Here is a 23,054-nt window from a genome sequence, read left to right as displayed (position 1 = left end):
TATTTATTATCATATTGAGATAACTATTTCAAAGAATGACTATTTAAATAACTTGAAGAGTCCAAGTATTCCACAGAGAAGAGTTAAGAATGTTTTGAACCCTAGAGGTTAGCAATGCTCTCTCCCTAATGTCACCAGAATTAACAATCAGTCTTGTTTTCAAAAGCAATTGGTAAATTTACATATCTAAACCTCTCTATTCTTAGAACTCTCATTATACAAGACTGGATGGCCTAGAAAAAAAGTCAAGCCTACAAAACATTTTGGGGTACTTGGCAAAAACTGATATTCTGGTATTGAACAAATTTGGCTCACTGCCTACAAGAAGAGGGCCAACACTAAAGGGCTCTATCTATCCTACCTTAAAGTTCTGGCTTTCTTATGTGCTCTTAGATTTTTATTTAGCAGGGTTTGTTTTTTTTACTCTCTGTACAACAATTGCTTTAAATGTTAGTCACACATTCCACTTTCTGGCCTCATCTAAAAACTGTGGTAGTGGTGAACTGAGAGTATACCCCACCTTGAGACTCCTGGCCATACTTAGAGCCTTTTGTATGGCACTCAATTTATCTCTAATTCCATTTCACTTTGCTATTTACTCATCCAAAGATCTAGGACATTGTTGGTTCGGAAGAAGACCAAACAACCCCAAGGCTCTCCACATGAGCCATCAGATCTGAGAGTTACAAGACCTACTTGCCAAAAGTAGGAAATCCTGATTCTCACAAAACCATATATGATTCTAGGCAAGCCACAATTTCTCTAGGCCATCAGTTCCATCAGCAGAACATGGTGAGGAGGGACTGTCTATGATGATTTATCTATACAGCCCTTTCTAGCCCATAACATTTCAAATATATGAATGACAGATACATCTTAATGAGTTCACTTTCCTAATTTCATTGGCTCCTTAAATTAGCCACTGCAAGTGAAAAAGCTGGGTTTTGGGTTGGAAGTCAATAGACATGGTAATTTATACAATGAACTGAAGAAAAATGTAATTCCATGACTGTATATACCTAGAATCAGACAGCAGAGGGCAGCAGAGCTCCACAAAAATAAGAAAACTAGATTTCCATGGCTATACATTCTTTTCACTTTTTCTTGTCTATGTAAATTTACCTATAAAAATTCACGCAAAGGAACAAACCTCATGTCAAAGAGACCTCTCTTTTGGAAAGAGCAGAAAAAAACCTGGTTTTTATTTTTGGTAGAAAAGGGCACAAAATCATATCTTACCTTCATAACAACAGGTTTTTCAAAATTATAAACTGAATGGGCCTTCCTTTGGATAAACTTCTGAAATTCTGCATTAAAACAAATGGTATTACTGGGTATGCTTGGAATAAAAAAAAAATGACATGCCAATTACATAATTATTAAAATATCTTACCATTATAGACCATCTGAAAGTTAAAAGGCTCATCCTGATAAATATCATTTAAATGCTTCATTGCTATAAGAAGACAGATTTCTAACACCGAAAGACCTGAAATGAGAAAGAAGCAAAACTGAAGTTGTTCAGTCGTGTCCACCTCTTTGTGAGTCCATGGACCAGAGCACCCTAATACTGTTCTTGGAGTTTTCTTGGCAAAAATACTAATGGTTTGCTTTTTCCTTCAGCTAATATGTATTTTTCAAGTGTATTTAAGTAGCTAGACATAAGCACTATACTATTATTGTACAAACTGATATAAATTGCAACTTATCTAAAATTACATGATGTAATTATATAATAATTTACATCAATTATATAATTATAATGGCTCCTAGGTGTAGAGCTGGAAGGGACCTCCAAGGTCATCTCGTCAACTCCCTTTCACAGATGAGGAAAATGAAAAGTACCTGCTAAAGATCACATATATAGTAAGTTTTCAGAGGTGGGGCTAGAGCCCAGGTCACCTTGCTCTAGGTTAAGTGTACTTTCCACTGACTAATGTTATAAAACTGGTTTCTCTAAGAAAACAAATCTCTCTCTCTCTCTGAAACAAGTAATGGCAAACTTAAAAGAGGCCTTCAATCTGATGTATAAACTACTTGGTTTATAAATGGAAATATGAATTCATATACACAAGCACAAAAAAAGGTAGCACTCTTACCATGTACAATATTTCCTTTAGAGTCCATACTACACAAATGGTTTGCCTCCACCAGGTCTGTTGGAATAATAAACGGGCGAGATGGTGTTATGTGACTTAAGGCAAGCATCTAAGGGGAAAAAAAAGGGAATTGGAAAAAATAAATCACTCAGTGTGGGAACTTTGATGATAATAAGGACCAATTTGCAGTTTAGAGCTTAGTTTTGGGGAAAGATTAAAAATGGTCAGCTCCATGAGGTCCTTTCAGGTTTCATTCCCTATCAAAGTGCTTCAACTCTCTATAGGTAACTTTTTTTAAACAACCAGGTGACTAAAAAATTTGAGTTCCTTACTTACCGAGATGCAATTATATGTATTGTTTCCAAGATATGAGAACATTTAAACTAATGACTTGGGGAAGGGAGTCAACGGTAAAAGAAATATGGAAGACTACTTGGCAAAGATTTGTTTCTAGGTTCAAAATTCTCTCACAGTAATTTGAAGGTCATATTTATAAACTTGACTTCTCTGCTTTCAGTTTTATGCATAAAAGAACTCATTTATTTGACAAGTATTCACTGAACATTCACTTAAAGGAGCTATAGCATGAAGCCTATAAAAATGAAATGGCTTCTGCTCCTTAAGAAACTTAAAATATACTGGTGAAGAAAAGCTACATAAATAACTAGAAATCAAAATAGAATGTGATAAAATCTCACCAAAGTTTCAGAGTGCTACAAGAGTTCATGAGTAAAGCTACCACTTTTTTTTTTAATGGCTTGGTTTCTGATAAATTGATAACTCCCTCTACCCAATCCCTTACCCAGAATTTTCAGCAGAGTGTCCTCAGAATCTGTCACTACTACCTGTTCCTTACCAACACAACACTCTCCCCTATGCTTAAAAAAAAAAAAAAAAAAAAAAAAGTAGGCCTTGAGTAATGTTTTTGTCCCTTATCTCTGCTTTCTCAAATTGTTAGAAAAAGATTCCTGGTCTCCTGTCTCTTATATCTTCCCATTTCACTCTCTTTTCAAAGCCATGCAATTTGGCTTTTGACTTAAACACATTAACTGAAATTGCTCTCTCCAAAGTTATCACAACCTCAATGGAGCCATTTCTTAATTCTCATCTTTTTGGATCTCTGTAGACTGTGACAACTGGATCACCTCTCACCTGGATAGTCTTTCCTCTGGGTTTTTAGGACAATGTTCTCTCGCCTCTATGACCACTCCACAGTTTTCTTTGCTGGAGCACCTCAATGTGATTTAAGACAATCCAAAGCTCTGCTTTGGCCCTCTTTTCTTCCCCCTCTACACTCCCTTGACATCATCAGTTTCCTTAGGCTAAATGATCATCTCTATGACGTGGACCACTAGATTTAAGTATATTCAGTCCTTATCTCCTTCCCAAGGTCCATGGCCTCATAAACTAACTGCCTTTTTGCATTTTGAAAATGGCACAAAATCCATAACTCAAATGCAAAAATCCAAATCTGAACTCAGTCTTTCTCCAAAATCTTACCCATCTTCGAAATTTTACTATTTGTTGAAGACAACAAATCTCTCCACTCCCATCATTTTCCCCCACAGATATCCCTGAGATTTCCTTAGGGCTCTTAGGAGGGCTCTAACTTAGCCCCAGACCACCTTTCCAGATGTTTTTTACATTACTTTCCTCCTTTACATAGGCAATACCCACTTCTCTTTCACATCATTATCTTTTCACTGGTAATCCTTTCTATAATGCAATCTCTAGTTTCCTTCAAGGCTCAGGTTGTAGGTTTCCCAGTTGCTGGCATCTTTACCTGCAATGTATTTTGGATCTCCATTGCCTGCCTAATTCAAATAGAAGACAAAGGCCTTAAGACCTAATTGTTACATTTTGTCTATATTTAGACAAAAGAAGTACTTAAATGTTAATAGAATGATCTGTCTTCCTATTCTCTTTCATAGTAAGAAATGATCAATTATTTTTCTATAGCTTTGGAATCTCTTTCTCTATCAAATAGCTTGACCATCAAAATCTCCTCTCTCTCTATCTGATCTATTCCAACTGTTTTTCTCATCTTTTTTCCTTTGGCACCAGTTCCACTTCATTAAGCAACACCCACAGAATCCAAATGTGGTAACTTAGTTGGTCTTCATAACAGAACAATATTTTTTTAAAAATCTTTATTCCTTTTCAATTTTTTATCTTAGTTTTTCTTTTTCTCTAACATACAGAAATGCCCTTGGAATGACTTTGTATAGATAAGTCTCTCACCCACCTTTTAAAAATATTTTTTCCTCCAATGGTTCTCTCTCCATGTTTTTTTAACAAAACATTGTTTATGATTTTTCACTATCTTTCTTTGCAAGATCTTAAGATGTTATGGGGTTTGTATTCTAAGTCAACATTGCCCTTAGCTATTCTTTCATCTTAGTTGGTAAAGAGATCAAGTGTTTACTGGCCTGTTTTTGCTGCCTCTTTATGGTAAATTTTTTTATATTTATAACATCTTGTGGAAATAGTTTTAATTTATGTTGATGTACAAATTTCCATCTATTTTCCACTTTTCTTGTCAACAGCTCATTTAGACAGGCCAGTTTGAAGTTGTTCTTAATAGTATGTCACATATCTTTTTGAGCTTTACATTAATTCTGATCATTCCTGTAACAATCTGATGAATTCTCAGATTAGTATGCATTTGTTTACTGACAAAAATCCATTTCATTTATTGGTATTTGGTCCTTTTCATATCCTGTGCAAATTCTTTCCTTGAAAAAAATATTATTATATATTGGCATGAAACTTTACCAGACTATAAGCCACTAGTCTCTCAAACCAGGTTTTCCTGAACCATATTTGCCGAAATGTTTTTCATCTTTGCAACCAACTACTATCAAAGTATAACAGGCTGATTTCATTTTGAGACTGAGATATCAGTAGCATTAGTCTTCCCTTTTTCTCCTTGGAAACATATTTTGATACATAAGTCGAAATTATTTTTGTGGTGGTCTTTCTATAAATGCTTATCAAAAGTAGTGCAGTATGATATGAATAAATATCCCATGATACGATTTTTCTTGTTGTCTTTGAATGCATGACAGAATCAACTCCATCACCTCATTAATTTGCCTCTCCAAAGAAAAACTTGCAGGTCATTCTTTTGCTCAGGTGTAACTCAGCATAAATGTCAATACTGATATGACTTTGAAAGCACTGTACAACCTATATCATACTATGTACCACCTCAGGGAGCAAGAGAAAGAAGAGAGGGAGAGAATCTGAATTGAAGACTATCAGAAAACAATTGTAAAAAACTGTTTCTATAATTTGGGAAAAAAGGTTAAAAAATATTAATATTAATTAGTGAGCAAGGATCTCACACTTAAGAATGCCAGGAGTTAAGGCAATATTTGTAGACTAACCACAAACCTTATGATTCTTAGCAAAGTTGGTCTTTTCTGACACTCTGCCATGTCACTTAGAAGGAGAAGCACTGAGGGTAACTACATTTTCATTGATTATGAATTGTCATCATCAAAGAATTCATCACCCAACTAACCAGCCTACCTTTCCATACCGAGTTAGGTTGGTCTTTTTTTTTTCAGCCTGGTAAGATCTAGAAGCATTTCTGCTTCACTAGCACAGCCTTCTGGGACTTTGGGAAATCCCTCTGTCTGTGGCTTAGTTGTTGCCTGTTTCATCTCCAACCTCTAGAAGGAAAAGGAAGAAGCCAGGATGCTTTCCACATGGCTGTATCTTTCTCCTGATTGTTCTCTAGCCTCCAGGAGAAGCATGAAGAGGAGCCTTGCCTCCAGAAGGAAGTGAACAGTAGAAACTGGGCAGGGGGTTGGGGTAGGGAGACATTCTAGCAGATTGCACTCATTCTGTCTGGTACCATGCTCAATTCCTGCCTAATCTTTAGCTTCCGCTTGGGAAGAGAAAAGCACCTTTCATTGAATGATTCTTAAAACAAACCTGGCTATACACTTCACTTCTGATACATATACACATACACTGATTCTGAAATCCTGCAGGTCTTCATCCAAAACCCATTCCCCATTGCTGTTAACTCTCCTACCACAAAATTCAACCAGAAGCTTCCACTGTGCCCCCAGAATACCTGCTCCGCAGGCAACAAACCTGCTTTTACTTTACACTCTCTCCTTTCTCACTCCTTCTAAATTCTGGCTCTCACTGAGACTAGCATCCCTGGAGCCCTTTCCCTCATTCCCCTGCACTCACTCATCTTTGCTCTCAATGGCCACTTTTAGGTTCTCTGCCTACCACCTACTACCCTCACTCTATCTCCTTTCCTCCTTAGAGGTCCATACAATTCCTACCCCCAACTCCCCAATCAAAATCCTGTAGTTGTTGTCTCCTAATCTCTATGTCACTCTCGCTCTCCCTCAATGAGGTCAGCACATAGCTCACAGATCATGTTCTCATATGCAGGAGGGTAGGCAATGGACTTCAACATGATATTACCTTTGAAATACCTCAGGACCCAATTCCTCAATCCACATTTCCTATGGCCTAACCTTCCAGACCTCATCTCTGCCACACACAAGAAGGTCACACCCTTCATCTTGCCACTAACCACAGAGGCACCATCAACTCCATAATCTTGTTGTTTTCTCCCTCTCCCTCTGTGTTCCCATAACAAACCTTCCTCCTCTTCACTTAGATAGAACATGCCTCCTGACTTCTCAAAGGTAGTTCTGAGACAGTTTCCCTTGCACTAACCATTCTCCCCTTCTTTTCCCTATCTTAAACTTCTTGGTGAACCAGTTCTGCTCTTTATTGTCTTCTGGAGTGCGTTATCTCTATTGTAGTGTGCCCAGTCACATTTCAGGCTTGGATCACTCCCACAACCCCTGCCTTCAGTCCTCCACACATGCTGGTAAAGGAAAATGAAGAAAATGATGAAACTTCTTAGTCCACTACAAATTTATCTTATGTAAATTTACTGGGGCCACCAAAGTGATTTTCCTAAAGCATAGGTCTGACCATGTCACTTAGATATTCAATAAATTTCAGTGACTATTACTTCTAGGATCAAATATAAGATACTGTATATGGTGTTCAAAGTCCTTCACAGTCTAGCCCCTCCGCCACAATCATTCCAGTCTCTTTATACCTTCCCCTGTCCCTTCTATGTACTTTTCAATGCACTGCCACTGGCCTCCTTGCTATTACTAGAAAAATAAACTACATCTCTCAACTCTAGGTTTTTTTTGGTTTTGGCTGTTAATTATGCCTGGAATGTTCTCCTTTCTCATCTTTGCCTCTTAGCTTCCCTAATTTGAGTCCTAGCTAAAATCCTACCTTCTACAAGTCTTTCCTAAAACCTCTTAATTCAAAGTACCTTTTCTGGTTCTGATTTTTTCCTGTATATCATTTATTGGTATAATTATTTACATGTTGTCTCCCCTGTTGGATCGTGAGGTCTTTGAGGTCAAAGACTGTCTTTTGCCTCTTTGTATACAGCCAGTGCTTAGCACAGAGTCTGGCTCAGAGTAGGTGCCTAATAAATGCTTACTAACTTAGAGGTCCTTAAATTTTTTGGACTCAACACTCATTTACAATTTTAAAAGTTTAGAACACCCAAAAGCTTTTGTTATGTGAGTTATATCTACTGATTAAAAATTTAAAGTGAGAGGTTTTTTACTCTCTAAATTATTAAAAATAACAATCATAAAATCATTATGTTAACATGATGAATATTTTTTATGAAAAATAACTTTTTCAAACAAAAATATACTGAGAAGAATAGTATTGTTTTGTATATTTTTGGATATCTCTTTAATGTCTGGCTTAATTGAAAGTAGTAATATTCTTATATCTGCTTCTGTACTAAATCTATGGCAATGTTAATCTGATTGAAGTAAATCCATCCTCAAAAAGATACAGAGTAGGAGAAGAGAGGTAAATTTTAATATGCAAATAATAGTTTAATATTACTATGAAAATAATTTTGAACTGCAGACACCCAAAAGAATCCTGGGGACTTCTAGGAGTTTATTGACAATACTTTGAAAACTGTCGTCATGAGGTTTTGTGGTTGATGTTAAGTATTTGGAAATGTGGATTTGGAACTAAGAAGGGAGACAAGTATTTCAGAATCATTTGTATTTAAGTAATCACTGAAGGCATGGGCATAGTTTAAGATCACCTGAGGGGAAAAGAGATTAAAGATTTAAGAGAGGAGAGAGAAGGAAGGGAGGAGAAGAGGTCTAAGAATAAAATCCTGGGGGAACAACTATATATAGAGGTAAAAAAAAGGGAATACAATGAAGGAGAGGTAAAAAATATAAAGAATGAGTGAAGTTTAACTTCAAAAAAGGAATTTCTTTCTGAGACAGGAAGTATAATATAGGAAGAAATAAACACTTTTTTTTTTAAAGTCCTATGTGCATAGTTCCAAATTGCCCTCCAGAATAGTGGGATGAATTCACAACTCCACAGCACTGTGTTAGTGTCCCAATTAAAGTGAGAGGTAAGGTGGTAGTATATTAGTTAGAGGGATAAATTTGGGATCAGGAAACTTGGTTTCAAGTTCTTCTTCTGAAACATACCAAGATGACCACAGGCTAGTTACTTAAGCTTTTAGTGAGCCTAGATAACTCTAAAACTACAAGGTAAAGATAAGGCACCAATCTGAAGGAGTTTCCCTAACAGATCTTAACACTAAGAAAATTACAGGTCAAGTCCAAGTAAATTTTTTACTAGCTATTTTCTGGTACTCATAAAGGAAATAGATGTTTAAGAAGGGCAACTCTAAGGACATGCAGAAAAAGAAGCACATTCTAATGAAAATGTGGCTGCTGATTCTTTCCAATTTTCAGAGTTGGGATTATAGTATGAGGCAGGGGTCCCCAACCTTTTTGGCTGTGAGAGCCATAAACGCCACATTTTTTAAAATGTAATTTTGTGAGAGCCATACAGTTCTCACAGTGCGCGCTCCTGCAACAGCGGCTGAAAAAAAATTGACTTTATGGCTCCTCCAGAAAGAGCCATAAGTTGCCGACCCCTGGTATGAGGGATAAAAGAACGTTTAATATTAAATACAAAGAACATCTTATAAGTTTAAAAAGACATGAGGAGATATTATAGTGTTTTGCATTCAGTGCTGGCCTTCCTATCAGGATGACCTTGGTTCAAGGTTCCATGTGGTCCTGGGCAAATCATTTAATCTCTTGGAACCCACAGTATATACATCTAATACTTTCAGATAGAGAGTAAGTACTGAGTTACACTAGTAGAAGGAGTTTCTTCACTGGGAATAGGCTACTACAAATGAAATATGTAGCCCATGGATTTAGTTTAAAGGAAAAAAGTCTCTGAATTGAGATGTAGGACTAGGGTTATAAGCTCCACAGTTGCTTAGGGCAAACTACTATAAAGAAACATTTTCTTTTTAAAAATATTTTTTAATGAATATATACATTTGGGGCAGTCATGCAGCTCAGTGGATAAAAAAACAGGCTTGGAAACAGAAAGTCCTGGGTTCAAATATGGCCTCAGACCTTTCCTAGGCAAGTCACTTAACCTTAATTGTCTAATTCTTACCACTCTTATAAGACTGAAGGTTAAGTTAAAAAAAAAAAAAACCTACCACAAATATATATTTTTAATGCCAAAAATCCTACTGCATGGTAAGTGGCCATATATTTTGTGATGTGTGATGGGGACACAAAGGACACAAGAGGAGCTGAGGTCTTATTATTTAGAAAATCAGAGAAGCACTGTTGTTTAGCTAAGATATGGGAATAGAGATTGTCAGTCAACAAGCATTTATTAAATGCTCACCACAAAACAAACTGTGCTAAATGCTAGAGAACAAATAAAGGTAAAAAGAACAGACCTTGCCCTCAGGGAGGCTTCAATCTAGTAATCTTAACTATTTTACAAAGAAAGTTCAAACCTTCCAGTTGATCATAACAAGGTGCCAAATATTCAAGCAAAAGAAACTATAATGGGAAATGATATTTGTCAAGAAATTATTTTGCTATGGGAATATATATCCCTCCAAACTTCAATTCTGTCAATTAAATTCCACTTCCCAAGAAGTAGATAAAACATTAGACTTGGAGGCTGGAAGACCTAGGTTTAAATCTTGCCTTTAACACTTGTTTACATGACTCTCAGCAAGTCACTTAACCAAGTCATTTACTGGGTCTGTTTCCTAATCTGAGCACAAAAAAGAATTAAAAAAGATGGCCTCTAAGTTCCCTTGAATCTCTAAATCTATGAAGATACTTTTATACATGATACAGAAGAACTTTGAAATCTTTTCATCACAAGGATAGAGATGTAGTTAGTCTTATTTTTTCATATAGCTTTTACTTTTTAAAGCTCCTATCTTTAAATCACCTCAGTATAATTTTTATTTTCAAAAGTAGTTAAAGGAGTTAACTAAGCGAGATCTTATATATTCTTGAGTATGAGTTTTAGCTATTTACAAGCTTAGTTCTAATGTTCAGGATGCCTATTTAATCGGACTATCAATGGACACTAAAATCATGTAACAGTAAATGGAAGAGTTTACTTTTATTTTTTTAAAAACCCTTACCTTCCATCTTAGAATCAATACTGTGTATTTGTTCTAAGGCAGAACAGCAGTAAGGACTAGGCAATGGGGGTTAAGTGACTTGCCCAGGGTCACACAGCTAGAAGTCTCAGAGGCCAGATTGAATTTGGGATCTCCCATCTCTAGGCCTTGGCTCTCAATCCACTTCAGCTGCCCCTGAAGAGTTTACTCTTAAAAGAAATGGAAATGATCACCTGAAACTGAGATAATTTCACTGTTTTGCTCCACAATAACTATATCAAATAAACATTAGTGATAGAAAAGGCTTTTCATGAGTTCATTTCTATAGTAAAGAAGATATTATGCGTAGTCCCAATTTGATGGCAGAAAAAAAGACATAAAAAAGGAAAAAAGATAAAACATCTAACACATAATATAAAGAAACACAACTAAAATATACCACTATCATTCTCAAGATTTTAGGAAAATTGTTAAATTGGGGCCCTCCATGTTAAATACTATAAAGCAGAGGTTTAACTAGCTTTTCAATTATATTAGCACAGCCACTTTCTAGACATTAACCAAAAAGTAAATATGGCTAAAATTTGTTGATAAAAATTGGTCCACCAGATTGCAACTAAATATTAGTAAGTTTTGAGATATTCAGCATTTCTGATGTTTTTGACAGTTAGCAATTACATGGAGAAAATAGACATTGTCCTTAAAAATGGACATATGAAACAGAATATGAAAATAAATATAGGAAAAGAGGCCAAGTGAGAAGACTTGGCTACTATATCTTGAAGAGGTGGCTAGGAAAAAAATGCATTAATAGCTCCAATTTCTCAAAAAAATATTTCCTGGAGAATTTTGGGAAGATGGCAGATTAGAAGCACCAAGGCTAAAGACCTCTGTAAATCCTTCAACACTGATCAAGGACAAAGGGCTTCAAGGTGAGAGAAAACCAAATCTGACAACAGAACAGAGCTAGGGGATCCTCCTGCTGAACCCAACTTAAAAGGTACTCCCCCTCCCCCCCCCCCAAAGTCTTGAATTCTTTGATCTGTAGAGTTCAAGGGGAAAGGAAAAAGGAAGATCACAGGTCCAATCCCCCAACCTAGTGTACTGAGTCTTCAGCAGATCCTGGAATTTCTTGGTGGACAAGGGCGTTATTCCAGAGAGAATGCCTCACTGGTACAGCTGTGCCAGACTCAAGGCTTTGATCACAGTTAGCAGGGAGGCAACTGGAGGAGAAGGGCTCTCCCCTCAAGCCCCTTTTCTGGAGGTTTTGACCCTCAGGGCACATTGAGCTCTACAGATCAACTCCACCCTGGCTTAATCTTATCAATACTGCAGATAAGAAGTCTTCCAGAGGGAAGGGAAGCTCTAACACCCCTCCCCCATATACTGCAGTGAAAGTAGCCAAAATTACATCTTTAGCTTTTACTACCTGGGGAAGATCTGGCCCCAGAGCTCACTGATCTAGTCAGTCAGCAGAGCAGAGAAGAAACCCTTCCAGGACTGAATAATCCAAACCCTCAGATAAAGAAAATAATCAAAGGAGAAAGATTACAGCTAATTACAGGGGAGAAAAGAAAGAAAAAATATGAGTAAACAACAGAAAAAGAAAAAAGAAATTACAATCAATACCTTCTATCCAGGAAATGAACAAACAGCAAATGGATCAGAGGAGGATTAAGGAACATCAAGAAAAAAACACAGAAACTCAAGTGAAATGGACACAGGCTTTGGAAGAACTCAATATTCAATTAACTCAAGAACTCAAAAAACAATCAAGAGAGACTGAAGACATTGGGAAAAGAAAATACATGAATTTAAACAAGAAAATAGTGTCTTGAAAGCCAAAATTGAGTAGCTTGAAAACGAGTCAAAAAAAAGTTAAAGATGAACTACAAAGAAAATCTGATCAGAAGAAGGATAAACAAAAAGCCAGAAATGAAATTGAGTCTTTAAAAATTAGAATATAACAACTACAAGAAAATGACTTCACAAGGCAGCAAGAATCTATAAAACAAAATCAAAAGAATGAAAATTTTGAGGAAAATATGAAACACCCCATTGACAAAACCTCAGATCTTGAAAACAGATCCAGAAGAGACAATTTGAGAATTATTGGGCTACTGGAAAATCATGAGAAAAAGAAAAGCCTGGACATCATCCTTTAGGAATTTATCCAAGAAAACTGCCCTAACATTCTTGAACAAGAGGGAAAAGTGGAGATTGAAAGAATCCACAGATCGCCTCCTACATTTAAACCCCAATACCCAGAAATGTTATAGCTAAATTATTGCTAAATTCAAGAACTACCAGACCAAAGAAAAAATATTACAAGCTGCTAAGAAGAAGTCATTCCGATACCATGGAACCACAGTTAGGATAACACAGGATCTGGCTGCACCTACATTGAAGGATCAGAAGGCATGGAATATGATATTCTGGAAAGTAGGAGAACTAGGCTTATAACCAAGAATTAACTACCCAGCAAAACTTACAAAGAACTCAAGAGAATCACCAAAAGGTAATTAAGAGAAGGCGAAAAAACAAAACAAAACAAAAAAACCAAAACTTTTTTTGAGACCTAATGAGTTCAAATGATTGTATTCCTATAAGAAAAGATAATATTGGTAACTCTTAAAAATTGTTATCATCATCAGGACACCTAGAATAAGTATACTTAGAGGAAACAGTGACAAACAATATAGGATGAAATGTCAAGATATATACATGTATGTAAAAATATATATAAAAATAAATAAGAAAGAGATAAGAGAGGTGAATGAAATCTTAGAAAAATTGCAGTTAATAGATATGTGGAGAAATATAAATAGGAACAAAAAGGAATACACCTTCTTTTCAGCTGCACATGGTACATTCACAAAGACTGACCATGTAATAGGGCATAAAAACATAGCGAACAAATGCAAAAAAAACAGAAATAATAAATGCAACCCTTTAAATTCATAATGCAATAAAAATAATTATTAGCAAGGGTACATGGAGAAGGAAACCCAAAAATTAATCGGAAATTAATGATTCTCCAAAATCAGTTAAAGAACAAATCATAGGAACAATAATTTCATTGAAGAGAATGACAATGATGAGACTTCTTATTCTTACCAAAATATAAGGGATGCAGCCAAAGCAGTACTTAAGGGAAAATTAATATCCTTGAGTAGCTTATATTAACAAATTAGGGATGGCAGAGGCCAATGAATTGGGCATTAAATTCAAAAACTATAAAGTGAACAAACTAAAAATCCCCAGATGAAAACTAAATTAGAAATCCCAAAAATTAAAGGAGAAATTAATAAAATTGAAGAAAGTAAAAGAACTATTGAATTAATAAATTAGACTAGAAGCTGGTACTGTGAAAAAAATAAAAGAGACAAAATACTGATCAATCTAATAAAAAAAAGGAAAGAGGAAAACCAAATTAACAGTATCAAAGATGAAAAGGGGACCTCACCTCTAATGAAGAGGAAATTAAGGCAATCATTAAAAACTATTTTGCCCAATAATGTGGCAATAAATACAGCAATCTAGGAGATATGGGTGAATCTCTACAAAAATATAATCTGCCTAGACTAACAGAAGAAAAAATAGAATATTTAGATAATCCCAAATCAGAAAAAGAAATTGAACAAGCCATCAAAGAACTCCCTAAGAAAAAAATCACCAGGGCCTGATGGATTCACAAGTAAATTCAAAAAACAACTAATCCCAATACTATATAAATTATTTGACATAATAAGCAACTGTTATGATTAAAAATGATGAGGGACGAGATCAAAAGGGAGAATAGTATTTTAATAAAAGCCATGCTGATAGAGATAAACTGACCACGGGCCTGTAAGAAACCTATTCCAACCTCACCTCAGCCATTTACCTTCCTCTCTCCTCGAGCTCAGGTAACTAAAGAGGAAGTTCCAAGTCACTTCCCCCTAATTAAAATAATCTCTCTCCTTTAATACGTCATCCAAAACAGGAAACCCATGAAACCCGTTGGACCACGGGAAATGTAGTTTTAATGACCCCCACAGGTCCACAGAAGTTTGTCAAACACTATATTGAGGTTCAATCCTTCCAAATAGAACCCCAGGTGATTTTAACTAACACATTACCCCCCTGTGATCCTTTGGGAGATAAATCTCCCCAATGGATCAGGAAAATATAATCAAATTAGAGTTTACAATAATTTAGAGATAAAAGGGAGAAAGAACAAAACCAATGTTCGGTACATTGACAAAAAACCATTAAGGGGGCAGTCCCCCTTTCTGGCATAAACTGTCCATTCAAAATAAATGCATCCAACCCCCATAGTTCAGATGAACTGCTCCCCAAAGTTCAAATTTGGATCTTCGTGATCCAGTGAAGGCTCTTCAGGCATCTTTTGGTGCCTCCACCAAACAGGTTCGTCATCTGGATTCTGGGGAGATGTTATAATCCTTATCCTGAAATTATTCTCAAAGAATTTAAACTTTACATTATAGATTATAAAACATACAATTTCTTCTGAGAATTAACATTACCCCCCTGAAATTACTTCTAAAGGAGTAAAAATTGACTTGCAATATAGATTATAATTCAGACATTATGATTATAAAAACTTAACACACACCCCCCTGAGGAAAATTTTAACTAACACATTATCCCCTGAAAAAGTCAGCCAAGGATGCATGGCTAAGTGAATCACAGGGGTGCATGAAATCAATTGGCAAAAGAAATAATAAAAAAAATAAAAAGAATAAAATTTTAAAAAAAAAGGAATTCTACCAAATTCCTTTTTTGTCACTAATATGGTACTGATTCCAAAGCCAAGCATTACAAAAACAGAGAAAGAAAACTAAAGACCAATCTCCTTAATGAACATAGATGCAAAAATCTTAAATAGAATACCAGCAAAAAGACTTCAGCAAGTGATCACAAGGGTTATTCATTATGATTAGGTGGGATTTATACCAGGAATGCAAGGATAGTTCAATATTAGGAAAACCATTCACATAATTGACCATATTAACAAGTAATCCAACAAAAATCACGTGATTATCTCAATAGTTGCAGAAAAAGCCTTTCACAAAATACAACACCCATTCCTATTGAAAACACTAGAAAGAATGGGAATAGAAGGGCATTTCCTAAAAATAATAAAGAGTATATATCTAAAACCATCAGCAAGCATCATCTGCAATGGGGGTAAATTAGAAGCCTTCCCAATAAGGTCAGGAGTGAAACAAGGATCCCATTATTATCTCTATTAACATTGTACTAGAAACACTAGCAGTAGCAATTAGAGAAAAAAAAGAAATTGAAGGTATTAAAATGGGCAATTAGGAGACTAAGCTATCACTGTTGGCAGATGATATGCTGGTCTACTTAGAGAACGCCAGAGAATCAACTAAAAAGCTAGTGGAAATAATCAACAACTTTAGCAAAATTGCAGGATACAAAATAAATGCACATAAATCATCAGCATTTCTATATATTTCCAACAAATCACAGCAGCAAGAGCTAGAAAGAGAAATTCCATTTAAAATCACCCTAGACACGGGGGCAGCTGGGTAGCTCAGTGGATTGAGAGGCCTAGAGACGGGAGGTCCTAGGTTCAAATCTGGCCTCAGACACTTCCCAGATGTGTGACCCTGGGCAAGTCACTTGACCCCCATTACCACTCTTCTACCTAGGAGCCAATACACAGAAGTTAAGGGTTTAAAAATGTAAAAAAATAAAAATAAAAATAAAATAAAATAAAATCACCCTAGACAAAATAAAATTCTTAGGAATCTATCTGCCAAGACATACACAGGAATTATACAAACACAACTAGGAAACACTTTTCACACAATTAAAACTAGATCTAAACAATTGGAAAAACATTGCTCATGGGTAGAATGAGCTAACATAATAAAAAAGGCCATCTTACCCAAATTAATCTATTTATTTAGTGCCATACCTATCAAACTACCAAAAAACTTTTTTACTCAATTAGAAAAAAACTACAACAAAAGTTCATTTGGAAGAACAAAAGATCAAGAATATCAAAGGAAATATGAAAAAAAAATGTGAAGGAAGGTGGCCTAGCAGTACCAGATCTTAAACTGTACTATAAAGCAGCAGTCATCAAAACAATATGGTTGGCTAAGAGACAGAAGGGAGGATCAGTGGAATAGACTTGGGGTAAGTGACCTCAGCAAGACAGTCTATGATAAACCCAAAGAGCCCAGCTTCTGGTACAAAAATCAACTATTTGACAATATAAGCACATTAGGTGAACACAGAATAGTATTTTTGTCAGATCTTTGGGAAAGGAAAGATTTTAAGACCAAGCAAGAGTTAGAAAAAAAATTACAAAATGTACAATAAACAATTTTGATTACATTAAATTAAAAAGTTTTTATACAAACAAGACCAATGCAACCAGAATTAGAAGGGAAGCAACAAATTGGGAAAAAATCTTTATGACAAAAACCTCTGACAAAGGTCTAATTACTCAAATTTATAAGGAGCTAAATCAGTTCTACAAAAAAATCAAACTATTCTCCAATTGATAAATGGGCAAGGGACATGAATTGGTAATTTTCAGATAAAGAAATCAAAACTATCAATAAACTCATGAAAAAATGCTCTAAATTTGGAACTATGCACAAAAAGCACTAAAAGACTGCCTGCCCTTTGATCCAGCCATACCACTGCTGGGTTTATACCCCAAAGAGATCATAAGGAAAAAGACTTGTACAAAAATATTTATAGCCATGCTCTTTGTGGTGGCAAAAAACTGGAAAATGAGGGTATGCCCTTCAGTTGGGGAATGACTGAACAAATTGTGATGTCTGTTGGTGATGGCATACTATTGTGCTCAAAGGAATAATGAATTGGAAGAATTCCAGGTGAACTAGAATGACCTCCAGGAATTGATGCAGAGTGAAAGGAGCAGAACCAGGAGAACATTATACACAGAGATGGATACACTGTGGTAAAACCTAATGTAATGGCCTTCTCTACTAGCAACAACGTAATGATCCAAGACAACTATGAGGGACTTATGAGAAAGAACTCTATCCACATTCAGAGAAAGAACTGTGGGAGTAGAAACACAGAAGAAAAGCAACTGCCTGATCACAACTACGGATATAATTAGGGATACTGACTCAAAATGAGCAGCCCATTGCAAATATCAATAATACGGAAATGGATCTTGATCAATGACATATATAAAACCCAGTGGAATTGTGCATCAGCTATTGGAAGTGGTAGAAGGAAGGGAGGGATAGAACATGAATCCTATAACCATGGGAAAATGCTCTAAATTAATTAATTAAATAAAAATTTAAAAATAAAAAATTATTTCTCATATCAATTCTTCTCTAATAGACTGATCAAATATTCTTAGAAAAGAAAGCAGCTTTGACTATCAGAAAAGTGTCTTATATTTTAAAATACTTGGGGAAATAAATGTTTCCAAAATCCAATTACCTTGTGATAGAAGGTGATGAGCAAGTATTTTAGTAATTAACATACATTTCATAGAGAGGAAGGCTACAATTCAAATGAATACAAACCAGTAACATATGTAGTGATCGAAGGTCTTTGCTTGCATGGAAATGTTTTAGCAGAACTTCTTTCACATTCTTGTCTTCTGAGAGACACTAAAAATAGAATAAAAATGGAAGATGATACCATCTACAGTAAAAGACTTGAAAAATAAAGAGTGCCGTGCCAGGGTGTATGACAGACAGCATTAACTGGCAGAAATTCATTAGAAAATAAATGCTGCTATTTTTATTAAGGTAACTAAATACTAAAATTAAAATCAAGTAAGACTTTAGTACCTATTTTTAAAAATCAATTTTATTTGTCAAAAATGAATTAATGGACTGAGAGTTGCTCCTTTAGAAATCAGATAAAAATATTTTACTGTTCAGAAGAGCTCAAGTATACATGCAGCTGCTGGACATATCAATGCCTCAGGGAATTTGGAGAATGATGACTGTCTCATTATGGACCATGAGAAGTACTGAAGCTGATTTCTTTGAGTGACAATCAAACTCAAGATAGGTACATGGAATTTTTTTCCTGAAATACTCTGTTTTGTTCTGTATAATGTCAAATGCAATAACACTTACATCATATAAGACCTATCTTTATAAGCTAGACTGACTATACGTTTTATTTTAGGGCAATTATCTTTTTTTTTTTTTTAAACCCTTGTACTTCGGTGTATTGTCTCATAGGTGGAAGAGTGGTAAGGGTGGGCAATGGGGGTCAAGTGACTTGCCTAGGGTCACACAGCTGGGAAGTGGCTGAGGCCGGGTTTGAACCTAGGACCTCCTGTCTCTAGGCCTGACTCTCACTCCACTGAGCTACCCAGCTGCCCAAGGGCAATTATCTTTTTAACCATTTGAGTATAACCTGAACAGAAAATGCACTTAAAATGTATCTATAAGTTTCACTGTCATTTTACCTGACTGGGTAACTAGATTGCTTAGCACCTTCTGGGTGGCTATTTGGTCTTCTTTTGTAATATAAAGCACCTTGCAAAATGCTAGGTATATAGACGGTTCAATATGCACTGTTAGGGAGATACTCTCTCCACACTGACAAGATAGTAATAATGAAGAGGATGATAACTAACATATATAGCAATCACAATGTGCTAAGCACTATACTAAGCACTTTACTCTTATCATCACAACAAACTTGGGAGGTAGGTGTTATTTCCATTATGCAGTTGAGAAAACTTGAGGCAAACAGAGGTTAAGTGACTTACTCAGGATCACACAGCTAGTAAATGTCTGAGGCTATATGTGAACTCAAGTGTTGCTGACTCTAGGTTCAGTGTTCTATCGATGGTGCTGCCTACATTCACTGAAACATTCATTAAAGAAATAATCTAGTATGACTCTCAATGTTAAGGAAAAAAGATCTTAAAAGTTAATTTTGCTATTAGTTTTTCCTCTCTATAGTAAATGCTATCTCCAGAAGCCAAAAGCACATACTTCAAATAAAGGCTAACATTAATAATACTCAATTAAATATGCACTAACTGATTATTTTTATTGCTTCTTTCCAAACAATGATTCTTGAGTTAAGAGTTCAACAATGTGATGACTTGGTTCCAGAACTTGTTACCTGACTAATGACTGCTAATATAAATTTTAAAGGAAGGATAAAGTTGCGTCACCCAAGAGCTGGTGATAAAAGTAAATGATTTTTAAAAGAAGGCAATTGGAATTGGGATGGTATGTGAAACAGGGTGTTCAAGGGGAAAATGAATGAAAAGCAGAGGTTCTAGATAATTCATAAATCTTTAGTTTAGGTGAGGGTTGACCTAGGTAGGCAGCTCTCTGCCAATACTTTAGGTCAGTGATGGTGAACATTTTAGAGACCAAGCGCCTAAACTGCAACCTTCACGCTGCATGTAAGCCTCCCCATGCCTCCCAATCCCTTACCCCAGACAGGGGAGGGAAGAAGTGCTTCCATGGGGCTGCTGGGCAGAGCATGTGAGAAATGTCCTCAGAAGAGCATGGAGAGGGAGAGGGGAGCAGCCCCCTCTGTCATGCATGCTATTGATTTGCCAACATGGCTTTAGTTTATTTCTTTGATAAACAACCCTAATTGTCCTAAGATTCTCAAATCTTTCCAATTTTGAGAAGTTGGTTTATGATTAGATAATAAACAAAGGATGATGGAACTTTTAGTTAGTATTTTCAATTAATATTGGTCTTCCTTGTACATATACTCCTACCACTTATTGCATTCCATACTTAGACCTGACCTGAATCTGCATCCCATCATCAAACCCTATTCCTTTCTGCAACCTATTACTATTTCCTATAATTATTTCACCTAAAACAACTAAGCCAATTAACAAATTTATCCCAATAAGCAAAATCTAGGAACTAATTATATTAGAGTAACAAAGGATCTTGGAGATCATCTAGTTTATTATTACTTATATTGCAGATTAGAAAAATGTGAACCTGGGAAATTAAGGGGTTTGCTTAAAAGAAAGTATCAAAAGTAAGACTTGAAACTTGGTCTTCAGAATACATTACTAACCAAGCTACAAAACACCAACTTTAAGAATTGTACACTAAACTCGACCTTTTCAGTCTCTTTAGAGACATCAGGTGATAGGGTATTAGGAAGTCAGGAAGACTCAAGTTCAAATTTGGCCTCAGTTACTTACTAGTAGTATGATATTTGGGTAGGTCATTTAACCACTGTTGCCTTAGGTTGCTCAGGTCTAAAATGTAAATAATAATAGCACATACCTCACAGGGTTGTGGTGAGGATGAAATGAGATAATATTTGCAGAGTGCTTACACAGGGACAGACACATAATAGATGCTAAATAAAATGTTCACTCTGTTTCTCTGCATTTTAATCTTTAAGTCATTTAGATCTTGTTTATCAAATGAAAAAGTTCAAAGCCCAATGTGCATGACAGACATAACAAGTAGTGAAAGGTAAACACCTGCATTATTTACAAATGTATATCATCTGAATTGGTTTATAAATGGAACATATGATATATCTACTTAGAGAAATAAATTGGAGTCATTTACCTATGAAAATGAGCCAAATTATGTACCTAAAATTCCATTATCCAGTCAACAAATGAATATATCTTTAAAATGCTAATAAAAAAACCTCAGGGTAATTAAGTTTACTAGCTATCACATATTAAGTCTTAATAACAAAATGGTATTTTAAGAGAAATATGATTTGATATTTCAATCCCCTCTATAAATGAATAAAGTACTAATAGATAATGTAGTTTCCATCTTATACCAAGGTAACATCAGAAGCAATTGCCCAAATTTTAATTGCTTTCTAAAATTTCATAAAACCTATCTTGTTTACCTTTGTTTAAAATTACCTGAATTGTTTCATTCCATTTCTCAGTAAAGTGCTTGTCATAAAATCCCTCAGGTAGTGTTAATTGTTCTTTAAATATTTTAAGATATTGTGAGAAACTAAAGGAATTCATTAAATGTATCTGCCGGTGAGAAAATCGTGACTTCACTCTCTTTTCTAGGAGTTCCAGAATATCCTAAAAAATAACAATAACATGCATATCATAAAGTGTTTCATGAATGTCACATTGATAGAAATATTTAAATGATTAGGTAAAATTTGCAAAAATAACTGAATAATAGAAATGTGTATATTGAGACAACAGAACATTAAATAGAACATTAAATAGAATCGATCTCTCAGTTACGATTTTATTGCAACCTAGTCAAAAAATTACTTTCAGAGGTTCTTACTGATTTTCATTGTCACAGCCTCTCACTTTGGATATATTTACAGCTTTATTCACAGCCAATCTTTACCACTCTAACACTTTGTTGACTACTGAATATACATCCAAAATTTCAACATGGATAAGACAATCTTATCCAGCTACTAAGAAGACTTCAATCAGGAAGATGGAGTTGTAAAATTAAGCAAATGCTTATCTACCATTCAAACACATCTCAGAGACTCATGGATGTCAGGTATTTCTGGCAAGGACCTAATTCTCTGTCATCTTGGGATAGGGAACCTGAAGCATAGCTTCAGCAGAGCTCCTAAAGACCTAACCTTATTCTATATCCCAACAAAGTCTCAGAACTATAGAAGATCCTGGCCTCCAAAAGTCGAGAGAGAGAGTAAGGGACCCTGGTAAACCCATGCTTGGTCCTCAAAGGATTCTTCAGGCAAATGGTCCTTACTTTCAATATTGATCTTATGGTAAACAGATTCACAGCTGACCTTTTTCTCTTCCCCACTCCTTTCTCTTCCTGTATTCTCATTACTCCTCAACTAAGCCTTACTCTACCAACAGTCCATATTGCCCTTTGCCCTCCCTTTTCATTTTGCAATCTAGAAGGCTTCCTGTGTTAAAAAACAAAACAAAAAAACCCCTCTTGTTCCTACATATATATCACTATTCCATTTTATTGCACTAACAGAATCCTGCCCACAGCAAAGGGAAATACTTCCCTCATCAATTTCTATAAAACTGGTTGCTCTCTCATACCTTTTCAAGTATTGGAAAAGGAAGAATATATGCATAATCTTCATGCATTAAATCCACTTCCAGACCTCCTTTGTCACCACTGCCCAGCCATCTCCTTTCCTGTGAGGTTTACCCCAACCACTATAGATACCAATTCCTTGTCAGTGATCTGGTAAGCTGGTACTTTGACATTCATGTTGATGTCCCCTCAAATACCCTGTCCTTCCACTTTATCAAGTTCCTAAAATTCCATGATTATCATTACCACTCGACTTCAGTCACATACACAGATTGTCATAATGTAGATAAAATCATACCCTTTTTATCTAATGGTCCATACCTCCATAATCGAACACTCTGGAAGTTCTTAATCTGGCCACGACATTTAAAGTATACATCATTCTTCCTAATGTTATTCCTACTGTGACCCTCA

At 35.6% G+C, this 23,054-nt stretch overlaps 1 protein-coding gene across 1 annotated transcript in view; it reads right to left on the bottom strand.

Annotated features, from left to right (window-relative positions):
* ORC4 (origin recognition complex subunit 4) overlaps nucleotides 1-23,054 on the bottom strand; it is a 116,332-nt gene that overhangs the window by 1,374 nt on the left and 91,904 nt on the right. The window contains exons 9-13 of the mRNA XM_044669888.1: nucleotides 21,497-21,670; nucleotides 18,174-18,260; nucleotides 2,100-2,208; nucleotides 1,394-1,489; nucleotides 1,240-1,307 (exon numbers count right to left, since the gene is read on the bottom strand). Coding sequence (XP_044525823.1) covers nucleotides 1,240-1,307; nucleotides 1,394-1,489; nucleotides 2,100-2,208; nucleotides 18,174-18,260; nucleotides 21,497-21,670 — 534 coding nt within the window. The remainder of the gene's footprint in view (nucleotides 1-1,239; nucleotides 1,308-1,393; nucleotides 1,490-2,099; nucleotides 2,209-18,173; nucleotides 18,261-21,496; nucleotides 21,671-23,054) is intronic.

Source organism: Gracilinanus agilis, chromosome 3 (genome assembly GCF_016433145.1).
Source record: "Gracilinanus agilis isolate LMUSP501 chromosome 3, AgileGrace, whole genome shotgun sequence".
Taxonomy (NCBI): domain Eukaryota; kingdom Metazoa; phylum Chordata; class Mammalia; order Didelphimorphia; family Didelphidae; genus Gracilinanus; species Gracilinanus agilis.
This window is presented reverse-complemented; position numbering and strand designations above follow the sequence as displayed.